We start from the raw sequence: 22,772 nt of genomic DNA on the forward strand, positions 1-22,772 counted from the left end.
CGTTGAGCTCTTAGTGGCGTTGGCCGGTCTCGCTCCGACTACACGACAGCCACAGCGCCATTTGGTACTGATTATTTTGAAAGTTGGTTCGTACTCTTTTCTCTGCTCCTCATCACTCCACGTCTTATGCTACTAGCGTTGACAATGTGTACATTCCAGCCGTACGGACGGCGCCTCAGGTCAGAAGAAGTCTCAGGAAGTGGCAACTTCGAGCGCGAATTCTTGAAGAAAGGGCTAGGATGGTCACTCTGGGTCAGTTCAGGTTCGCTAAGCGAATGTCCCCGTCGGAATCTGTGTGTTGATTGTCTTCAGAGACATCCGGATAATGAATTAGCTTTCGCCATATCACTACACACTTTCACGGCATTCCGTTTCCACGCACTCAGAGCCACCACGCCTGACACTAGACAGGGTTTTGCCCACAATAATATTTACCAACGCATAAAGTATCGCCGCCCCCGTTCATTCGCACTCTACTGTCGACGATGCTCCCAGAGTAACGGTGCCAAGACGCCCTCTGAATCAAAACACCCCATCCTACGTTACGCTCGACGTCTTCATATTCCCACCTCCACCGTCTCCTTAACCACCACACCCAAGATGATCTCGTCGCTTCAATTTCTTGGCCGGCTACCGCACGAAATCATGGTAGATGTTCCGAGGACCTGAAACGTTGGCAACGTGTAGGACTAGGGCACCCACTCTCACTTGCTAACTCTTCGTCACCCCCCAGATACCCTCAAACGTCTTCTTTGCTGAGCTTTGAACCACCGATCTCGATGACTGAGTCGGTGGTCGTAGAGCTTCGAGTATCCCTTAGCGATTCTTTCCAGTCGAACGTCATCGTGAACGTGGGGGGTGTGGGCGTGTGGGCTGGGCTTGGCAGCCTAAGATCCGTGCTTTCGTAGGAGTGTGGGGGGTTCGGTGTCTCCTCCTTGGTACCGTTTGATGTGTCGCTATCCGAGGAGTCTGACTGTATGAGCTTACTTGCTGGTTCGAAAATAATGGCGGATAACTCATTGTTGGCATTGTTCGCTGAAATGACCTCTCCGAATGTTTTTTGAGGGATACCAAGATGACGATAATGGTCGGGTAGATGCCCTAGTCAGACATATTGTTCAATTTACTGTGGAAAGTGTAAGGAAACAGCAAACATACCGCAAGGTGGACCATGAAGTCATCATAAACGGTGAAGAACGTATGGACACCGAGCGTCTGCCGGTAGCTCGTAAGGTGCCCGACGTAGGCGGCAAGATATACTGGGTGCAAAATCGAAAAATAAGGCCTGGATAATGTAGACTCAACATCAATGCAATTTACTCACCGAGCCAAGCGAGGCAATAAATCATGCTAGACTCGACTAGAACGATTAAGATCCACATTGTAGTTGTGCGATGAAGACGAGTAAGTCCAGCGCTCCTCAAAAGTGCCCGGTGTTCCCTAGAGTGAAATGGTATGAGTCTGTTACAAGCTCGGCGTCGAGCCGACTGACCATGCTTTTTGTCCTATGATCACTGTTGTCCAAGCATTGGTAAACAGAGAAATAAATATGGCCACTTGAGTCAAGAGAGCGAACTCTGAAATTGGGATTCCGTTCTCAATGACTACGGGGCCATAATATGGAAGAGTCGCAGTGTAGATGAACAGTGCCATCTCAATCGCTATACCAAGAAATAAAGAGTATCCGCCCGACATATCAGGTGGATCGAGACGTACTAAACATCAAGGAACGCACCGAATGTCACACCGCTGGCGACCAGGATCCATGATTTGGCCCTTCTTCCTGAAACTACCCAAGCCCTCCACACGACGATCGTATCATTAAGAATGAACTACGTAAAACGAAGACAAAAACCGAAGAATAGCTTGTCCGTAAGTCAATGATATCAAAGGCAATAAATAAAGAAGAGGATACTTGCGTTCACAAGACTCAAGTGAGGTCCAGCGATGAAAGTAGCTTGCTCGAACGCGTGAGAATATATAAACTTGTCCAATTCGTCTTGGAGAGAACCTGGTGTCGAAAGTAGCACCTCGTTGATGGCAACTGCGATATCGGCAGAGATAATATAGCGAGTGACGACGAGTTTTAGGACCCACAAGCACGTGGAGACGCAAAACATTGTTCCTGTCATTAGCAACATAAAGACGCTCGCGCGCGTAGTAAAACCCCGTCGCCTTGAGTGAAATAAATCATCGTTAAATTTTCTTATCGACAAGACGACGTACCATATAAGGCATGTCGAGGAGAAGAAAACCATAACATAGAAGCCTTGAGACAAGGTATAATTGCATATGTGAGCTTGAGAATGCAATCGTGAGAGGCAGAGGGACATCACGAACCGTACACCAATGTGGAGGTTATGAGAGGAAGAAGATTACCCTGGAATTCCAGTTGTGTTCTTTCTCCGATGAATGAATCCACGTCATCGGTGGTGATGATTGGCATCCTCGCTGTGCCTATGACTGGGATATCGAATGAGGTGGAATGGATTAGAGGGTTTGTCGGAGAACCCTGGTGGGGATCGCCTCGAAGGACAGGCATTCCTCAAATACCGTGAAGGCCGTCTTATATATTTATATCTAGTGACAACACAGACGTATGAAACCTGTGACGGAACAAATCTCATAGATTAATTATCCCACAATGTGCGTTTTCGCAGAAGACAGAATGAGCGGGAACACACTCCACAACAACATGCCCGAAGCCGGTCTAGCCTCTCGTGGTAGCGCTGCTGGTGGAACCGCCTCTCACGGCGGGGGAACCACTATTTAGAGCACGCCAAAGGCATTTCTATTGCGAAATCTATATTTTATACATAGAGGGGAAAATGCAGTCGTCTAAATACCATATTTAGCGTATTTTGATGTGCAATCTATAGTTTTGCTTTGGATCTTGCTTCAGAGCTTCCCATGTCGGAGGCTGATGAAAGAATATGGACCCGAACAAATATTAATATTTGGACTAGAGTTTACAGCACTCCAAAGGAAGAGCTATATATTTTATTTTGATCACAATATTGCGGCAGTGAAAGCCAGCCTTTGGAGTGCTCGATTTGGTGCACCAAAGATAAACAATCGAGCTGGATATGGAGCTCGCTATAGTTCAACTTTGGAGTAAATCAGCCACGTGGCACCCTCTGATTGGCTGACTCATCAACGAACCTCTAAAGTTTAACTATAGCGAGCCCCATATCGAGCTCAATTGTTTATCTCTGGTGCACCAAATTGAGCACTCTAAAGACTGGCTTTCACTGCCGCAATATTGTGATCAAAGTAAAATATATAGTTCATCCTTTGGAGGATTGTAAAGTCTAGTCCAAGTATTATCATTCGTTCGGGTCCATATTCTTTCATCAGCCTCCGACATGGGAAGCTCTGAAGCAAAATCCAAAGCAAAACTATAGATTACACATCAAAATACGCTAAATATGGTATTTAGACGATTGCATTTTCCCCTCTATGTATAAAATATAGATTTCGCAATAGAAATGCCTTTAGCGTGCTCTAAATAGTGGTTCCCCCGCCGTGTCTTTTCATCTGACGCAGAAAAGCTGCATGGATCTATAGCAAATGCGTACCTCTTCTATTCATATTATCCAACTCCGCAGACAGCTATTCGTACCAATATTGCCCACTTCAAATTTTTGCGCGACTGGCTGGCTTTGAGGTCATACGCACCTATTTGCGGACAGTCTTTGCCTTGTCCTTATCGGACTCCCTGCTATCCAAACAGAGTTTATTCAGCGTAGGACTCCTTACCTCGCACCTGAGTCGACGCACGGGCATGACGGCATTCATATGTCAAAAGATTACGCTGAGACGCTCCGTCTTCATCATGGGATTACATTTATCGATGATGAGAAGCAGGAGAATTCGTGTAGGTTCCCGAGTTTGGTGTATTAGCCCCCCATAGTGCAAATGCCCGAAGATATCCTCTGCATGAAGAACAAACACTCGCCTTCCATTCATGCTCCAATACCCACACATATTAAACTTCCATACCCCACATTCCGTCCCAGTGCTCATTTTCCTGTCCAACTCGCATCACCGCCGACCCAAACCTATACTCATCGCGGGGACTAACCCAAGACAAAGATCCACTCACGGCGGCAGGCGCTCAACCATGCCATCTTGGTTTCGACGGGCACGAGGAAGCCTTGCTTTTTGTGCTGGAACGTGAGCGTGTATGACGATTAGGAGGTATCAGAGCATTCAACGAGATGTGAAGGGATGGAGTGGTGGGGAGGGGCGAGCACAGCATGCATACAAGCCTGGAAACTCTGCGATCAGCATAAGCACTCCGGGCAATTCCAATCGAACGCGAGCAAGTGATCTTCACAGGGGAGGATTAGATCTGGGAGAATGTCGACGCATGGGCGTGGAGAATAACGGCAGGCTTTCCTCGGAGACAAGAGATTCACTCCTGAAGTAGGTTCCGAACAGGAGGTGTATCTACCTCACATCGCCTGTCTGAAAAAATGATAAAAGACAGTGGCGAGACCCTGATGGATGGAGCGAACATGAGAAGCAAACAGCGCGTTATGAAGCAGATCGACATGTGTAAGGTATGAACATACATCCGTGAGCGAATGATAGACTTCTGAGAAGAATTACCTACGGGGACACGGTCGCGAGAGTCGAAGGTCAACACGATGATGGTAATAGTATTGGCACGGGCTGTGATGAACTCACAATGTATTCATGATCCACATTCCAATGATTCCTCTCTCGTCGTTTGATAGTCTATCAAACTCTTCCATCTCAACATAAAGATTCCTTTCCCGAATCCAAACGACTATTACCCACATCAATCGTCGAGTCCAAGGGCATGTCGATCTTCTCTCCCTCCAATGAACCGTTACGGGAGAAATCCCCGGAGTAAGTTAGATGGGACGCTCCTGGACTCGTATCTGAATCTTGGCTCGAAGACGAAGGGTACAGCGTATCGCCCACGGCACCACTCGATCCAGCACGATTCGAGGGGCCTGGCCGTCCGAGTTCGTTCGTTGGGTCGAAAACGATGGCAGACAGCTCGGAATTGGCGTAATTCGCTGAAATGACCTCTCCGAAGGTTATTTTGAGGGACACCAAGATGATAATAACGGTCGGGTAGATGGCCTGGGTGAGCGCACTCTCGGTCAGAAGGCAAGGTTAAAGAAAATGATAAACATACTGCAAGATGGATCATTAACTCGGGGTAGATAGCGAAGAGGCTCAGAACGCCTTCAGCTCGAGCGCGATTCGTAAGTTGCTCGGTCCAAGAAGCAATATAGACTACATAGAAAATCGAATGGGTAAGACATGTATAACGTCGACCTACCTCCCTGAGATACACTTACCGGACCAAATGACACAGTAAATCCCGCCTGACTCTACCAGGACTACCAACACTCTCATGGCAGGGGTCGAACGAAGAAGAGGATGCCTAACGCTTTTCAAAAGGGTCCGATGCTGCCTATGACCCAACCGACCTGTATGAGTTATCCATCACGAATTTAGAACGGAACCGGCCTGACCATGCTTTTCGTCCGATAACCAATGTTGTCCAAGCGTTGGTAAATAGAGAAACACATCGGGCTAACTCCCTCAAGAAATAGACCAGTGTATCCGAAATCCCATTGAAATAAACTGTGGGGCCACCAGAAGGCGGAAGAACCGCAGTATAGATCAACAGCGACAGCTCTAACACTGTTGCAGAAAGAGTGCGCCCGTATCAGGTAGAGAAAGAAGCAGCAAATATCATATAACGCACTGAACGTCGCACCACTGGTGACAAGGATCCATTTTCTGGCCCTCTGGCTCGCTGCGGAAACCACCCAAGCCCTCCACACAGCGATAACGTCGTTCAAGATGAACTAAAACGAAACAAGTGCGCAAACGAATAGGAATGTTAGCTGGCAGTAGTAAAGAAGGAGAAGAGAGTGAAGGGGAGGGCTTACATTTCCGAGACCCAGATGGGACCAAATAGGATTGACTGGGTCCCAGAAATAAGAGACGGATGATAGCTTGTCCAACTCATTCGTAAGAGGATCCTGTATAGAGGGATATGCCAATGCTATGTCTTTGATAGCATCTACGATATTTGTTCGGATGACGACGCGAGCTCGGACGAGCCTCAGGACCCAGGCGCATGTCGAGATGCAAAACATCATCACTGTCACTACCAGCATGAATACCGTTGCTCGCGTCGTAGGTCCGCGTCGGCTTGAGTCGAGTGCATTTTCAGTTGAACTCGATGTTCGAGACACTGGAATGAGCGCACCATAAAAGCCACGTGGATGCAAGGAACAACACCATTAGAAAGCCTGGAAACATAGGAGCATCAATACGTGCTCGCTCGTACAATTATTCGAGAGAGCAAGAGAGCGCACGTACCGTACACCAACGTCGGGATCAAAAGAGGAAGAAGCATAAACAGGAATTCCTCTTTAGTTGCATCCTCGACAAGCGAAGAGACGCTACCAATTCCTCCTGTATCGGCAGCTGACATTTTGGAAAGTGCAGTAGATGCTGATGAGAAATGGAGTGGAAAAATACCCTTCCCTCCTGAATCGTGAGGGTGGTCCTAAATATATTCATATCCAGCACAGACACAATGTAAACGTGTTCCGATGTAAGGGTCACGGACTAATTGCTCCGCATAGGGAGGATTTCAGACGACAACAAGACGAGCGAGAATGCACTCAACAAAGATGTTTGAAGTAGACCAGAACATCTTCTTTTTTCATTTGGCGGAGCAAGGCTGTATCGATTACGGCGTCGAAACAGGCTCTATCGGTCGTGCGCACCTCTACGATGCCTGATAGTCTGATTGCGCTGACCGGTGTCTGTGGGCATGGTGAGCTTCGAAGATAATCGTACTCCAAGCGTCCCGACTTCGTCGAAGCGGTCAGTCCGAGATGAGGTGTGCGCAGTCGCGGAGATCCCGAAACCCGCCAACCTGTACACAATTGGAGGCAGAATCTCAGTCTGCTAGTCCGAGTGGTCCCAAATTAAATCCTCATGGTCAATATGCACATACGGCCCTGATCATGCAGCGGAAAGTCTCCACTCGATGATGGAGATGTCCACTCGAGAGTACACACATCGTCAACGACCGAGGACTCATTGAGTCCTGGTTCGTGAAGGGAGCTTGAAATTATTGCTGCGTCGAAACGCTCTGTGGACAGGCTACGACTCCGCCACAATATATGTTATCTCGACAATAAACATCTAGCCATAGAAAAAGAATCCTTATAAATCGACACAAATGCATGGTATCAGTCCTCCCACAGGACAAATGTGCCCAAGTATATCCTGCGACACCAGCACAATCAAACGAAGAAAGTATTACCCTTCCATTCAAGCACCACCATCCGCCCGTAACTTATTAAACTTCCATACCACAGATCCCGCCCGGGTCTTATCGTCTTCTTGGGGTAGCACCTCCGCCGCCGCCGCCTCCACTGCTCGCAGGGACCAAGCCCACACAAATGTTCACCCAGCCGTCAGCGCCGGCCATGCAGGCGCCTATCCAGGCCATTTCGGCTTCGAAGGGTGCAAGGACCCCTTGGATCTTTGGACGTGTCGGTGAAAACGTCCATGGAGGTCGAGGAGGTAAGGTGAGGGAAGTGTGGCGTGTGGTCAGGCAGAAAGTGTGGCGTAGGTTGAACATTGCGGGGTGAGTGAATGGTTGTAGAAGCACCCGCGGTGAGAAACGACTAAAAGTAGGAGGAATATTGTTGGCATTGCTCACCAGTGTGTAGCCCAGGTTGCGTACTTGTGGCCTTTGGGGAGTCGGCGAAGGGAATAGCAGCGGAAAGTGCTGGTTCAAGAAATCAGACAACGTTGTCGGGGAGCCTACAGAGGGTAACAACACCAAGGCCAAGGCCAAACACACTCCAATCAGTACTCCAATCGAGGATCGTAGACACCATGCCAGTAAAACAACCCACCATCCTCCATTAACGGAGGCACCAACTCCTGCATCACCGGTCCCTCCGGCAAGTACACCCTCACCGGCACACTCCTCACACTCCACGCTGAATCGTTCTTCTCTCTGTCTCTGCTACTATCCTGAGGATCGGCACTCGGAGGACGTGTGTGCATGGAGGTAGAATTTGACGATATGCCTTGTTCGGAGGCGAGACGGTTGAGGGTGGAGTGTGGATTTCCGGAGGGAGAGGTAGGGCGGGTGGATGTGGGGAGGGTGGATGGTGTCACTTTAGAGGCGACGCGCCAGTAGTCGTCGAAGTTGTCTATAGAGATGATAGAACCGTGTTGGTCAGATGTAGCTGTCGTTGGGAAGCAGTGGTGGAAGGAGAGACTCACGGTCTTTGATACCCTCCCATATCCCGTCTTGCTCCTGCTTTCTCAACCCCGTCATCCTCTTCGTACTACCCCAGCGCATGAAATCAGCCTCCTTCAGCTGACCCATGAACGCCTGCTTGCATGCCTCTGCGCTCGGCGCGATCAAGAGCTTATCCGTTGGTGGCGACGCCAGATGAAGAGTAAGCCGAAGCGGGGTCGTTTGTGGACCACCAAACGGCGACGATGTGGAAGTAGAGGGCGTCGGGCGTAGAGAGGACGCGATAGTGTGATTGTCGTGGATCAGACCTATGGGCCAATGCCTGCTTGTCCCACCAGACGTCAGCAAAGGTGGCAGGATAACTGCAAAGGATGCGAACGCACCACTTGATCAGTCCACCTTCCTCGCTCTCAAACCACCAGTCCTCCTCCTTCGATCCTATCGTTCTCGCAGCCTCGTCGTCGAAGACGACATCACACAGAAAACGCTTGATTTCCGGGACGAGAAGGGGGAGATAGCTGACGCGCGGAGCTTGGAGGAAGTAACATTCCAGTCCGCGGTTAGAATTGGCTGGAAGTTCCTTGGGGTCAACGCGTATCTCTAGTGGTACAGTTCCTATGGATTGTTTTCCTTAAATATTTGACAAAGATGAAAGAGTATACTAGGAAACAGTTCACACCTTCCCATGTTAGCCGACGAAAGAGGGTGGTCGAGGCGGGGGAGGAGAACGTTGACGGTGAACGTCGGGCGCCGGTGTATGTTGACATGGAGAAAATTGGCCTGAATGTCAAGCAAAATGTCGATGGGTATGTTGTCGAGCCTAAGCCGTTCTGGACCGTGGTGAGCGGTAGAAGCAAGTCTGCGAACCCAACATTGTGGGGAACGCCACATTTCGTAGAACCCTAACCCTATGCGCGCCACCCTTCACCCTTTCGGTTGGAATCCGCATTGTCGATATCCTCTCTTTTACACTGACCATGACGACCTCGCACATCGTTCACACAACTTCGGCACAAGTTTCTAGCAATCAATGTTCAGAAACGTGAGTACTGATACCGATTCGATGGAAGGAAGGCAGTGAGTAGCTATCAACCTTCTGCCCCGATGATTACCTCCATGGGGTCACTCACCCGGACCGGCGAATGGGGAACGGTTATGTATGTCCTTTCTCTGCAAAATCAAGTACAGGCCTATATATTCCGTGTAGTGGCTATACATACGCTCTTGTGCTCGATTTCTTTGTGCCAGTGGGACAGCATGTGCCGGCCGAACCAAAGGTCAGCCTAGATGTTTCATTGCGCTCGGCATATCTTTCGTGTCCGTTGGGCACATCACTAACAGACAAGGCATTGACACGAATTCAGGCTCATCCAATTTCTATGAATGAGCACCGTAGGCTCTGAATCTAACCTACAGCGGCTTCCTATTGCTTTATCGCTGCAAGCACTGGTTGACGAGTCTAATGGCATGGTGGAAACTGCAGCGGACGGTATTTGTGGATGTTCAACAGCGGCAGTTCAGCTTTCGCCCGTCTAACCCGAGCTGTTACATAGCACCCTTTAATGGGAAAATCATGGGACGGCACAGGAGCTTGAAGGCTCCGTGTGCTCGGAGATATATTTGAACAACGACCCCCTGCTCCGTCATGCCCACATACACCAATGACAATTGAACAGGGCGTTTGTACGTGCCTTCACGTCCACCATACAATGGTTCAGAACAGAATTCTAACTGGTGGTATACCGCTTTTGCAGACCGAGCATCACATTTATTTGTCTGTCTAGCCGGCCATTACGGGCTCCATAAGCAGGGAGTCATGAACAAACAGTTCATGCGGCGCACAATTCACTGTGTTCGGGGCATCCTTATTCTTGCAGAGTAAACGATGTCCCTAGCAGTGATAAACGACCTCGCACTCTACCCGCCGAAGCTGACTGCGGCCAAATTCTGATGGGTATGGAAGATACAGAGGAGCAATACAGTCGATACCGACGTCGGACGCTATATCGACATCCCTTGTCAAACTTTAAAGTTCTGAAGACTCTCGAACGACAGTACTATTTTATAAAATAGTGTGGCTCGAAATATACGAATATACCTTGAATACAACTTCCTTTCTTTCTGTCCAAGGAACTGTACACTCACTGCTACAGCTCATCTTCCCCAGACTCACCGAAAAATATCGATCAACAAGCTCCTTGAATGTCGAACTCCAGCTACGCCCCCGAGGAGTCGCCGCTTTGTCTATTGACGGAGCGTTATTCGTTTGCCGGTGCGATACTTGGTGGTGTTTCGTATGGTGAGCTCAATATATCAGACAATGATCATTTTTGTTTCATCTACTTTCCTTGATTTGAAGGTTTTCACGCCTGCCTATTTTTCGGTGCCGCATACTTCATCAGCAAGACGGGTGCTAAGCCGAGAGTTAGGATACTACAGAACCTGTTTATATTCATTCTGTTCGTATTGGGCACCATTTATATCGGCTGTGATTCTACATTTCTCGAAATGATGTTCATCGAAGATCGTGACTTTCCTGGCGGGCCCGCGATGTTTTTGGAGGCACGATACGGTGCGTCAACAGTTAGTACCGCCACAAATGTCATATTCTGTATGGGTACTGCCGTAGCAGACGGTGTCCTTGTATGTCTTCCTCAGAACAATATCATCTCAATTTACTTCTCACAGTTACCAAGTCGTTGACTCGTTGTGCCTGTGTATCTAGCTGTATCGCTTTTGGGTTCTCTGGAACCGAAGCTATCTACTCCCCGCTATCCCAGCATTGGTATACACCGCGTCTACGTGTAAGAATCTCATTGGTCTAGTTTGGCATATGTTTCTGATTGACCGCTTTGCTAGTAGCCTTAGGGGTCGTATCATGTATCAAACCCATTGCGCCTGGTCGAAGCCTCTGGTCGAGTCAAGCTACCGCCTGGACGACCTCCTACGCGGTCACCTCAATCACGTTCAACATCCTCGTTACCTCCGGAATCGTATACCGCCTTCTCTCCATGCGGACGCTCATACGGAGAGCCCTTCCTATGCGCAAGGGTTCATTGTACATGTCCATAGCTGCGATGGTCATGGAATCCGCCGCTATACATACTGTCACCTATACCTTCTTCCTCATCTGCTATGTCATCAATAGTCCATTGCAACGAGCCGTCTCTCCAGTGCTTGGTCAGGCTATGGTAAGTAAATTGCTCTTCTATCCCAACCGATCTACTGAGATCATCAGTGCTGCTGAAAACATCAACTCTCCCCTTTGATAGTACATTTCCCCTGGATTGATCGTTCTGAGAGTCGCTCTGGGCAAAGCGTATCCTCGGGACACGAGCGTCGACCTTGATTTCGCTAGTGTCCTCCATTTCGGTAATACAGACGTCGACAACGCATCACCAGGCCGTTCTCGACGTACAACCCGTGCTGGTACATCGTTAGAGGCGAATGACCCGGAGTCGGGGCCGGTTGCAGGGATATTAAGCAACAATGTGCGTTCCCCTGAGGAGCTTGACAATTGAGTATATTGGTTGCGAAGTGTCATCGGGCGATATTGCTAATGGGGAGATCCTATGATACAAGTGTATTTGTGTGATAGTACTGCATTATAGCACATACGAAGTCCGAGGTAGAGTAAATCAGGCCGTGAACATGGAATTGAATCTGAGGATGCCACTTCGGTGCCACCTTCTATGTACCAGAACCCTAACCCTCGGCAAGCTACGCTTCTCCGTTTTTGCCGATCTTCCAACGACCTTCAACTTATCATGCAACTATCACGTCCTCCTTCATATTGACACGACTTGGACACGACCATCGTTCTCCTTTTTTGGCTCACATGGGCGGGATTTTGTGCTCAGCCGATTTGCATAGGCGGCTCTGGAGTAATAGCACCGTTTACGGCGATTTTCTGAACGCCGAAATCATCTTTCATTCGAGGAAAGGGACACTGTCAGCCCGAAATGGCAGCTCGAAACTACTATGCGAGTGAGCGCCAAAACTCACGAAGCAGGAAGTTGCGAGTAGCAGGACTTACAGCGGCCGAGTCCCATCGTTGACCGCTTCCAGTGCTCCGACTCGGAAACTTGCGACTCTCCTCTATCCTCCTTTTCGGCTGACAGGTGTGTCCCTTTCCTCAAATTATTATAATAACACTGTGCTGCGCTTAGAAAGGGGCCGTGAACGGTGCTATTGACAGATCGGCGACTTGCAACTGCGTCAATCAACAATGGGCAAGTTACTAACTTGCTCACTTTGTACTCACGGTCTGGACCATTTCATCGCAAGGATATGCTCTTGGATATATTCTGAATGTGAGCGTACGGGCCAGGTCAAGTAGGCTAGGCCAGGTCAAGTAGGCTATGTATCCTCGGGATCACCGTATCATGTTCGTCACTCTCGTCGTTGACCGGTCCCATCCCACTGCATCTCAAAACTGCAAAGGATAGACGATCCCCGAGCTCACCGGGATTCTTGCTGGCAGCACTCATCAAAGATTCAAATCAACGGGGAAGTGCAATGTATATCTGTCCCGTGATGTACTCCCTCAGCGCTGGCGGTCCCACCTTGTCTCAAAGGGTGAGCTCTCTTTCCTCGATGCCTTCGCTTTGGGAAATATCAGAACGAAGTCCCAATTGTATGCACAATTGAGCGCTGTTTCAAGTTGACGTTCAGGATTGATATCAAGAGTGTTCCTATTCGGTGCCCTGTCAATCGTCCAGGAATGCCCCGCTATTATATCCTCGAGCCCTCTCACAACGGCCATTAGTCCACCACTACCCCGATATTCTCTAACGTCGCTATGTCAAGTCTTAACTCGGCCGTTATTGAGACCCAACACGACCTTTGGATTGAACGTTACACCTTCATGGGCGTCATGTTGGGTGGAGTTGCATACGGCAAGTCTTCTCTCGCAGCATCTTGTGTATTTTTTCATTCTGATTGACACTAGGCATCCGACGATGTGACTTCCCATAGGCTTCCACGCATGCATTTTTATCGGAGCAGCATACCTCATAAACCGGAACAAAGGAGCTTTCAAACACCGTCTTCAGCAAGGGGCCCTCATCTTTGTCCTCTTCAGTCTGGGCACTGTCCGCTTCGGATGCAACGCTCACGAATTCGAACTCATGTTTATCGAGAATCGCGGGTATCCTGGTGGACCAGCAGTCTGGCTGCGAGACCACTACAACGTTCCAGTCAACGTGGTCGGGACCGTCGTTTTCTTGCTGGGTGATATCTTGACGGGCGCAGTTCTCGTACGTTTTGATTCCACCCAGTGGTGCTTTCATGTCGCCTTGTGGAGTTGTTGATACTCACTCCTTCCACCTCCTTACAGGTCTATCGGCTGTGGGTGATCTGGAGTAAAGACCTTTGCGTCGTTGTCCTCCCGTTCTTCCTTCTCCTCTCCGTCATCGGTAATATAATTATCGCGGCTATATCCTGTTATAGGTAATCCGATTGACGATTACTGTCATATAGCGCTCGGAGTGACAGCGTGCATCAAGACCTCACGCCCTAATTACAACATTTGGTCGTCGTCCGCCACACCCTGGAACGTTGCCTTCTGGTCGATATCCATCTTCCTCAACATCGTCGTCACATTCGGGATTGTGCTGCGCCTCCTTTATATTCGAAGGCTCATGAAGAAAACATTACCCACCCACGACGTCGACACCAGGATGTATACTTCCATATCGGCGATGGTGGTCGAGTCGGCTGTGATACACACAGTGACTTATACTGCTTATTTAGTTTGTTATGCGGTGGATGCTCCCTTTCAGAGGGTTTTGCTGCCGGTTCTCTCGCAAGCGATGGTATGTCGCCTATCCCAGAATGTTGAATCGTTTTCCTGACCTGGTAATGATCACAAACCGCTCAGTGCATCGCGCCGGAGTTGATCGCGCTTCGTGTCGCACTCGGACAAGCGTGGTCGCACAAGACGGGTACTTATGCCGCGAGTCGCATTGCCTTTCAAGGAGGCCATCATGGCACCGAAGTTCCCGGTTTGGTTGCAGTACCTTCCTCTGTGTCCCCTCGTCAAGATTTACTCGATATTTCTCCCAAAGCGGAGCCAGAGACGGTGATGCTCGATGAAGGGTATGAAGAGATCTGGTTTCCTGGTGGAAGAAGCACCGCAGTGAAAGTTGTCAAGGGCATGGTAGAGTGAGCTACGACATGCTTTTTGGAGGAGTATGCAGTGCGGTAATACGCTGTTCTATGGCGTGAGAGATTATGTATGGCTCATTTGTATCCTGGTGACTCTGAATCTGACCGGCCGTGGTGTGCTTGTTCTGCTAGTAGACTTATCATCTTCGTAACAGGACCAAGGCGAGCTCTATGTCTTTAGATATGGCTAGTAAAACTCCAATCGCCGGTGCATCATAACTACAGTCACGTGGCGGTTGTTTCGTGCAACCTGAGTACGAATCACCAGTATCATGATTGTCGCTCTCGTTACTGACGGGCCACCGTGTTCCGGCGCTGCTGTCAAATTCGACCCAAACATCTAGCTCGTGAGTTTACCCAGCGGTTCAGTCTAAGAGATACGGAGTCCTTTGTCTCGCGAAATTAATAAGTGCTCCGTGTCTGTTCCCGTTCAAGCATATGTATCGACGATCAATCGAGCCGACGTAATACGTCCTCATATCTCTCTTTGCGGCAGACTAATGGGCGCATGAAATACCAGGACCACTGAGGATCCCGAGTGTACACTTGTACCTCTCCATATTGTAACAAAGTAAGCATAGCCTCAAAGAGCAGCGCACTTGAGTCGAGAAGAAAGTCGGCAGCAATGGGACTACGCGTTGAGAGTCAATCCTCGCCACCTCTACAAAAACATACTCCTAGAGCCGATGGGGACAGCATCAGCGATGAAGTTCATCACGTTCTAATCTTGGACGTGACCTTCGTTCAATAGCTGACCATCGAGTGTAGCGAGAAGGTTAGGACGCCTTTGGATGGTATCGCCTTCGAATTCCAGTGGCGTGCGAGACAGGCATTAGTCCTCTAAAGATATCCTCCTCCTGAGGCTTTGTATAATAAGTTCCCGCGAGCGAGATCTCCCCTTTCATTCCCTTTCCCTAATAGCATCCAAACGTGTTTGCAATCTAATCGACCTTACCAAAGACGTATAACTTATAGTGCACTAGTACGTTTTACTACCTGTGCTCATCCACACTTCAGTGAAACTTATGCTCTTTCCAGGTATGTCTCTCAACCGCCCTCGAAAATGTGCCTCTCCGAGCAAACACCCCATGGAAGTCTTTGTGCCCAATGATCCAGACGGTCACCCATTCGCAAGGCTATCTGACCCCGCTCAAAACCTCATCTATGTCGCTGGCAGTTGCTTCAAACCCGGAACGTCCGACTCACGAGCCGGTTGCGGCATCCAACGCGGATTCTCGCCCAATGCTAACCTCAGTTTCCGCTTGGAACGCGTCGGTCCGGGTAATACGAGGCAGAAAACAGACTGGCAACCGTGCCGTCATGCGAGCCACTATACGAGCACTTCAGTTCGACGACCAAAACACCACTCTCACGCATTCCGACCTCGGATATCCCTCCACTTCCATCGTCATCGCCTCACATTTGACTCTTCTCGTACATGGCATGGCGGACTGGGTCTATAAGTGGGAGCAGAACGGATGGAAGAAGGCGAAAGGAGGCAAGACGGTAGAGAATGTGGATCTGTGGAAGTGCTTGAACCAGAGGGTGAAGTCTTTAGAGACGTCAGGAGTGAGGGTCCTGTTCTGGGACATAGAGGAGAAGTATAACAATGCGGAGAAGTTGGCTTGGGCTGCAGCTGATGAAGAGGAGGACGTGGCGTCTTGGACACCTCTAATTGGTTTAAGGACCGACTTGGACGATAGCGTCGATGTCCTGGCACAGCAAATCTCGGGTCTGAATGTTTGATGGTTCGGTCTGGTTTATTGTGTTGGACTCCCACTATAGCCTTGCCACGTCCCTCGGCAAGCTCTTGATCCCATGCCCTTGCGTGGCCTATTACGAGAACACTGCTGATATTTGACTTTGTCACAGGTATTTCACGAAAGATGATGAGTTCAACGCCGACTGCATAGGGCACGAATGTACCCTTCTCTGAAGTGCTTTGACCGCAATCAGGAATATAGATAGCGAACTCCGACTGTGCACGGCTATGCTAGATGTGATATGTGCATTGAGCGACCAAGCTGTGCCTTCATGAAGGCATGGTAGCGACATCGACGTGTTCAAGTATGAACACATAAGATGAGTGCTTATGCCTTGAGTTCCATCGCCTTCCGACGAGATCATCATAGGAGTGGATTTCCTATTTCGCATCGATCCCAGTACTCCGTGTCTACTTGTTGAGACCGTGGACGTCACAAGGAAAGTTGTGTCGGATAACATTAACGGCAGGGTATTTGGTTAGATGTGGAAAGCCGAAGTGCAGTCACAGTCGTCGACGAGACAGTGCGACACAGTACTTCTGTAGCGTGACGCGAAATGCTGTATGCGACTATCGTAGCCCAATATTCAGCAATCACAGAGACTTTGCCAGTGACACCTTATACCGCGAGACAAGCTGATGAGTGGGACTCGGGAATGAAGAGTCTCGAAGCTCTATCCCTGGAGGGTGCCAGGTACCATCACCCGTCATCGGAATGTGCATATCTCTATGACACCCCAAAGGCGTGTCATAACTCGCAAAGCCTGCTTTCTCTCAAAGCAAGCGAAAGTCTCGATAACGGCACATAATTTCGAACGCTGACACATATAAAACACATACTATCATACATTGCTCCCTTGCAGTCTGTCCCTCGATGCCAAACACGCGTAAGTCACGAAACTCCGTTCCCATTGACCTGTATCTCGCGCGGCGTCTGCACCTGAATGTCACCTGCAGGATCATGGGATTGTCCGGGTGAAGCACCATTCGTCGTGACCGAGGTGGTGATTAGATGTTGTGGTTCACGCCTAGAAACAAACATGTCGAGGAAGCACAAAGATTAGCTTTTGCTGTGAGGCACGACAGAAATGAGGAGGCGCACCAGGTCCTCCAATGGTCGAACTGCTTCTGGTTCAAGTACTCCCTCCATTCGTCCTTCCCGATCTCAGAGCGGAATGTGGCGTGCTGCAGCAGTTCGAGATGATGTAGGGCATGAGGATACCTGTCCCACGGTTTCAACACTTATCAGCATTTGAGCATCCTGGCCGATCGAGCTCCAAACCAACGAGTATCCTCGAGGAAGAATGAGAGCATAGAAGCGTACAAGATGAACCGCGCGTAGTCTTTTTCCTTCCAGTACGTCAGGTACTCCAAGTAATTCACAAACGCAGGTTGAGCTAATATCCCTTGTTGGGATAGCGTGTGGAGATAAAAAGGGTTGGCGAGTGCTTGGACGAATTCGAGTTCGAGTTCGAATCGTGCGCGGTTTGCAGTCCGGGGGTCGTTTGCGTCCTCAGGGCGAGGAGAGACTGTGGGTGGTGTTGCTTGCATTTGTAGTTGTGTTTCCGTTTGGGACATTTTTTGCGTTCCCTTCGGAGATGGATGACAAGAAGAGAAAACAGCTGCTAAGTCTACGAAGATAGTCAAGTTCTAAGGAGGTCCGAGGACCGAGGAGCAAAGAGAGCAGGGCCACGTGCTACGCGAAGCGACGCGTCACAATTCCACTTCATGTGGCGGTGGCTCCATTGCGTTCGTTCATCTTTCCCTTCCACCTTTACCACTGTAGGTTTCCTCGTGAGGAAGGCAGGTAAGCACGCTACTACTATTTCTGACTGGAATATGTAACTATGGGTAGGAATCTGGGTACCCTTACATTCAGAGATCCATGCTGAGCGTTGATCCAGGCTGGCATGGCTATGGTTCACTTGAACTGACATCGCCGTGAAGACCTATGCCACAGAGCTGCCTACGAATAGTCAGTCAACCAGGGTCCAGCGTCCAGGTACAACATTCCTTAGGGATGCGGGAGAACCCTGTAGGGTCGTGTCCACAAGCTGCGCAAAAGTGATCTGCCTGCTCCGATGGCTATTTTGGATCCTAGTAGGTAAAGAAATCGTATACCAGTCTCGCTCCGCGCACACTCAGAGCTACTCAGAGCTGCCACGGGAAGGTTTATGATTGACGCTGGTACGGATGTTGAGCGCACCTTCGAAAGCTGAGATCAGTAAGATACACCAGGATGCACATCACGGCAGCGTTCAGAAGGGGATGCAGAGCAGACAAATCTATGCCCGGTTGGGACACTTTCTCATGATAGCTCTTAGTGTACTAAGTGCAGCCTGAGCGCAAGAAGATTACCATAAAGATGATCATTCATGTGCGCTACACCGACATACTCGTTCCATGCATGCACATATACAGCGGAAGGTTTATACACGAGACTAGTCAGGCCCTTCAAATCTCGTCAGAGTATCGTAACCTCTCCATTCATCGGTCTTCTCGCGGGCCGCGACTGTCAAAGAGGATGTTCTTACATGCGTTTCCCCAGTAGTTCGCTGTCTCATATCGTCCTATGTGTACTGGAGCCTCGATATGTTGCGTTCCCGATAGGTTCTCGATGTTTTATGCGTCGAGGAGTGCAGGACCACTGTTCAGGTTTTCAATCATATTGTATCACAGACGATCATCTGTAAACTCTCGTAGGTAGGAATATACTACATACTCCGTAACAGACACGCGACATCAGTGAGAAACATATATAGAACAGAGATATGTCCGGTAAGCATGCAGGATTGGATTTTGTCGCCCTGTGGGTATGGCGTTTGGCGTTTAAAAGCTCGCCTTATGCGCATGACAGCCGCTCAACTTTCTCCTCATTCCATCCGCTCACATTCATCCTCTGCATAATGTTCCACAGATCCTCTCGCACAAGAAGTTGTTCAGACAGCCAACTCAATTTCTTTCGCATTCACCTCCTAGTCTTTCTTTTCGTCCCGCTAGTTGCCAGCGGCGCGTTCTATAGAATCAATGGAGAGTTCCACATCTGTCAGTCAACCCTTACATCGCCTGCTTGCATCTCTCCGTTCGAGTTCTGACGCACCTTTTCAACTAGGCTATATAGACTGTCTGTTCCTTTCTGTTTCTGCCTTCACTGGGACTGGCTTGACCACAGTGAGTTTGAGCACCACGACAGCCTTTCAGCAGGCTATGCTCTTTGTTCTGATGATCTGCGGTGACGTGGTACGTACTGCAGCGATCATTGACGATACGCTTCTGAACTCACAATATGGCTATGTCGCAGACCGTCGTATCATGGGTCGTGGTCCTCGTACGAAAACACTACTTTCGCGTACATTGCGAGGCCGTCATACGCGAATCCCGTCAACGATCAAGATCGCTCAATCTGACACGCCGACTTGGTCTCTCTCGTCTTTTTACTTCCGGTCTCACTAACATACTTAGTGGCCGGAGCGACGTTCAGCACCTCCAAGCCCATCGTTCAACCCATGATGGTGCGTATGCCCGAACGGAGTGCAGTATCGGAAGAGCTCTCGCAGGAGGGCCCTTTGCCCCTGGGCCTGCCTTTCCACCACAGTCGGGACAGTCAATGAACAACTCATATCACCGCCACGATCTCAGTCGGGTTGCATCACCAGAGAGTCCCACGGATGCGGCACGCAAGGACGGGGAGCACACGGCTATGGTTGACATCCATTCGCCCGCATGGTCAGCCCGTTCGGACCTCAAAGAACTCGTCCCCTCACCAGAGGTCCAATTCGCCGAGCAAGCCGCTCTCAAGGCAAAAGATCATCGGTCACTTCGTTATCGAAATGGTTAGTCCTGAGTTTATGTAAAGTGCTTGGGCGCTTTAAACGACTGTCGTTGCTCTGGTTCTACAGGACGAGTGAACGTCAGAAAGACTACGGTCATCATTCCATCACGCAACGATGTAAATCTCGAGCAGCTCGGCAACAGGCCTAAGGATCAAGATTTTGGGGGTTTTCCGGGACCCTTTCGAATTGCCCGTTTCCTCCTTCGGAAATATGCACCAGCGCTTTATGACTACGCTCATCGTCTGCTCACCGTGTCACCAGTTCGTACTGCGACAAATGGCGCGCATTCAGAGAACATGGAGGGGTTTTCGCAGATCCTCTCCAGTCTGAAGGTAGGAAGGAATGGATACTTCTATACAGATGAGCTCACGGACGAGCAGCTGGAAGAGCTTTGCTTGTTAGAGTATCGGGCATTGAAGGCACTCAGTTACATCGTGATGATGGTGCGTTCTACCTACAATGTATTCTCTTTCAGCATATTGAATGGTTACGTTATTCAGTACTTTGTCGGCGTGCAACTCGTATCTTTCATTCTCATTTCAGCGTGGCTTTATTCCACGTCTGAGTATGATGATCTCTTCGAGAGACAAGATCATCCAGTTTCGAAAGCATGGTGAGTCTATACAGATGAAAATCTCGAACCGTATCTTGACATTCTTTGCATTATAGGTTTACGGCTTTGTACGTGGTTGGCACTACTTCAATAATCTATGATGCTGAGCCTGACCTGTCTTGCAGCCAAGTCGTCAGTGCGTATACGGGCTCAGGGTTAAGTCTCATTGATTCGTACGTGTTCTTTCCCAGTTGCTAAAAGTCTCAAAAAATGTTTCTGATAGCTGTGTCTACATAGCGGGATGGCGCCTTTTCGAGGGGCATATTTCTTGATCTGTTCGTGAGCACGTGTAATTGTCGGTCTTCGTATCCACTGACATGTAAGTTGTGATATAGTCACCATGGGATTTGCAAATATCTGTGGAAATACTACGGTGAGCACTTTCCGCTGGATAGTATGGTTTGACGCAAGTAACGAGTTATTGCGCCATTCAGCCTACCTTGTGAGCCCTTCTCTATATATTGTTTTATGCCTGTACCAAAGGAGCGACACTGTCTAATATAGCCTACGATTGATCGTGTGCGTATGTTTTTGCGGTTTGAGCATATCGGTCAGCGCTATTCTAACATAACCTTGTCATAGACGGATTGTCTCAAAAGCCGTCAAGAATGACTGTCGAGACAATAAAACTCTGCCATTTCTGCTCACGTATCCTCGGAGGTTTGTCCTGTTCGAGCATCCGGGGTAGTCACCTCTTCTGAATTTGCGTGTACTTCTTCCTTCAAGATGCTTTCTCTACTTGTTCCCGTCAAACGCTACCATGTACAGCCATTCTTCATTACTCACGAGCTCAAAAAAATGACTGAAGAGCACGTCCTGAAAATAGGTTGCTAACATTTGCTCTCGCCCTCTTGACGTATGTGATTTGGAGTCTCTTTCACACACCGATTACAATCGAGCAAAATTTCTCCTTCAGGGTGTTCCAATGGTCTATTTTCTTCGTCCTCAACTCAGGTTTGGACGCTTTTGACTCGCTCAGCTTGGGAGCAAAAGTGGCCTCTGCGTTTGTACAATCGTTCGCGGTAAGACCATCTGGGTTTTCCATCGTATCGATAGCAAGTCTTTCCCCAGCATTTCAGTGGGTACTTCATCAGGCAGATACGCTCGCACGTTATCCTTCGGATACTGAGAGGCTTTATATGGCGTAGGGTCTTATGCGTTGGGACGATGTACCTCGCTGCATACCCTGTCGCGCTCTGTGTCCGGTCGACCAATGTGTACGCCACCCGCCTCATCTGCGCGTGGTATCTAGCAAACTGATAATCATTCAATGTCTAGGTATGAAGAGCTCGACCTTAGAGTGTACAAAGAAGAATACAACAACAACAAGAAAGCCCTCGGTCATCCCGAAAAGGAAATGACTCCGAAGAGAGAAATGATAGCGAAGTATTTTAGGTGGCACTTAGAACGGCAGATGGCGCATGATCTCTTGTGGCTTGTATGCGGCATATGGGTACGCTTGCTCCCCTCTACTTGAATGAGAACCAACGAGTAAGATCTGCGACGCAGGTGGTTTGCATCATAGAGCGGAAGAGCATCATGGATGCGAATGTTCCATGGTTGAATGTGTTTACAATAGGCGAGTCCCTTTGCCGGCTCGCGACCTTCATTATCCCACATCAGGTCTTTCGTGATTCGTGACGCATATTGACATCCGTGGTACTGCTAGCCTTTGAGATGGTTTCTGCCTTCGGTGGTGGTGGACTATCAATTGGCATCCCCAGCCAGAACTATGCTCTTTCAGGGGCTTTCTCGACCCCGTCGAAGATTATCACCTGTATTATGGTAAGCATCTACGTCTCTCAGCATCCTAGTTTCCAATTAACCCCTTTTATCGACGTGGAAAGATGCTAAAGGGACGGCATAGGGGCTTACCGGTTGCTGTCGACCGTTCAGGTACGTCGGTGTCGCACTAAGTTTGCGTTGGCTGTACTTTGACCACTTCGAACTGTCATCATCCATGATAGTTTTACCTCCAGACGATATCTTACAGAACGGAGGTGAGCCTGAGATCAAGTGACCAGTAGCTGGGTTCTGAGGGGCCAATCGTTCCCGAAATACACTCTACGATGTAACTGGTTCTCTTTCAACTTCGCCAGAGTTTTATTT

At 49.2% G+C, this 22,772-nt stretch overlaps 7 protein-coding genes across 7 annotated transcripts; 3 read left to right on the forward strand and 4 right to left on the reverse strand.

The window, feature by feature from the left end:
* Positions 1–739: 739 nt before the first annotated feature.
* On the reverse strand, positions 740–2,238 carry STEHIDRAFT_116194 (uncharacterized protein; the record flags this gene model as incomplete). The annotated part of the gene is made up of 7 exons (XM_007310928.1): positions 740–1,101; positions 1,128–1,259; positions 1,325–1,440; positions 1,493–1,661; positions 1,736–1,832; positions 2,098–2,175; positions 2,227–2,238. The coding sequence occupies 7 exons, from the start codon at positions 2,236–2,238 to the stop codon at positions 740–742; spliced, it is 966 nt and encodes a 321-aa protein (XP_007310990.1).
* A 2,523-nt stretch (positions 2,239–4,761) lies between these two features.
* STEHIDRAFT_116195 (uncharacterized protein) lies at positions 4,762–6,490 on the reverse strand (the record flags this gene model as incomplete). The annotated part of the gene is made up of 8 exons (XM_007310929.1): positions 4,762–5,118; positions 5,174–5,274; positions 5,340–5,455; positions 5,517–5,688; positions 5,753–5,855; positions 5,940–6,204; positions 6,263–6,305; positions 6,376–6,490. The coding sequence occupies 8 exons, from the start codon at positions 6,488–6,490 to the stop codon at positions 4,762–4,764; spliced, it is 1,272 nt and encodes a 423-aa protein (XP_007310991.1).
* A 711-nt stretch (positions 6,491–7,201) lies between these two features.
* On the reverse strand, positions 7,202–9,102 carry STEHIDRAFT_126278 (uncharacterized protein). The gene is made up of 6 exons (XM_007310930.1): positions 8,967–9,102; positions 8,671–8,902; positions 8,311–8,609; positions 7,935–8,237; positions 7,736–7,839; positions 7,202–7,555 (listed from the first exon to the last, which is right to left on the reverse strand). Exons 1-6 carry the CDS (start codon positions 9,052–9,054, stop codon positions 7,403–7,405), a joined length of 1,179 nt encoding a protein of 392 aa, XP_007310992.1. The 5' UTR covers positions 9,055–9,102; the 3' UTR covers positions 7,202–7,402.
* Positions 9,103–10,645: 1,543 nt separating this feature from the next.
* Positions 10,646–14,456, forward strand: STEHIDRAFT_68803 (uncharacterized protein; the record flags this gene model as incomplete). Its single annotated transcript, XM_007310798.1, has 4 exons — positions 10,646–10,888; positions 13,593–13,704; positions 13,769–14,103; positions 14,169–14,456. Coding segments are annotated over 4 exons (978 nt in total), but the record flags the coding sequence as incomplete, so codon positions are not given.
* A 1,156-nt stretch (positions 14,457–15,612) lies between these two features.
* STEHIDRAFT_41936 (uncharacterized protein) lies at positions 15,613–16,093 on the forward strand (the record flags this gene model as incomplete). Its single annotated transcript, XM_007310796.1, is given in 2 exon segments — positions 15,613–15,730; positions 15,747–16,093. Coding segments are annotated over 2 exon segments (465 nt in total), but the record flags the coding sequence as incomplete, so codon positions are not given.
* Positions 16,094–17,109: 1,016 nt separating this feature from the next.
* STEHIDRAFT_163263 (SOH1-domain-containing protein) lies at positions 17,110–17,795 on the reverse strand (the record flags this gene model as incomplete). Its single annotated transcript, XM_007310931.1, has 3 exons — positions 17,110–17,245; positions 17,320–17,439; positions 17,542–17,795. 3 exons carry the CDS (start codon positions 17,793–17,795, stop codon positions 17,110–17,112), a joined length of 510 nt encoding a protein of 169 aa, XP_007310993.1.
* Positions 17,796–19,123: 1,328 nt separating this feature from the next.
* On the forward strand, positions 19,124–22,683 carry STEHIDRAFT_116199 (uncharacterized protein; the record flags this gene model as incomplete). Its single annotated transcript, XM_007310932.1, has 18 exons — positions 19,124–19,262; positions 19,330–19,388; positions 19,422–19,457; positions 19,519–20,050; positions 20,117–20,493; positions 20,551–20,663; positions 20,720–20,731; positions 20,789–20,799; positions 20,999–21,036; positions 21,059–21,105; positions 21,246–21,323; positions 21,580–21,685; positions 21,720–21,880; positions 21,942–22,116; positions 22,173–22,293; positions 22,333–22,448; positions 22,511–22,559; positions 22,631–22,683. The coding sequence occupies 18 exons, from the start codon at positions 19,124–19,126 to the stop codon at positions 22,681–22,683; spliced, it is 2,223 nt and encodes a 740-aa protein (XP_007310994.1).
* Positions 22,684–22,772: the final 89 nt, after the last annotated feature.

Source organism: Stereum hirsutum (genome assembly GCF_000264905.1).
Source record: "Stereum hirsutum FP-91666 SS1 unplaced genomic scaffold STEHIscaffold_22, whole genome shotgun sequence".
Lineage (NCBI taxonomy): Eukaryota > Fungi > Basidiomycota > Agaricomycetes > Russulales > Stereaceae > Stereum > Stereum hirsutum.

What these genes read in the sequence shown, in the direction of transcription:
- STEHIDRAFT_126278 (XM_007310930.1), bottom strand. Translation starts at nt 9,054, where the DNA reads ATGTCAACATACACCGGCGCCCGACGTTCACCGTCAACGTTCTCCTCC. An exon ending in TCGTCGGCTAACATGGGAAG is followed by an intron (nt 8,903 to 8,966) that starts GTGTGAACTGTT and finishes AACAATCCATAG; the next exon opens with GAACTGTACCACTAGAGATA. An exon ending in GCAACCTGGGCTACACACTG is followed by an intron (nt 7,556 to 7,735) that starts GTGAGCAATGCC and finishes ACACGTCCAAAG; the next exon opens with ATCCAAGGGGTCCTTGCACC.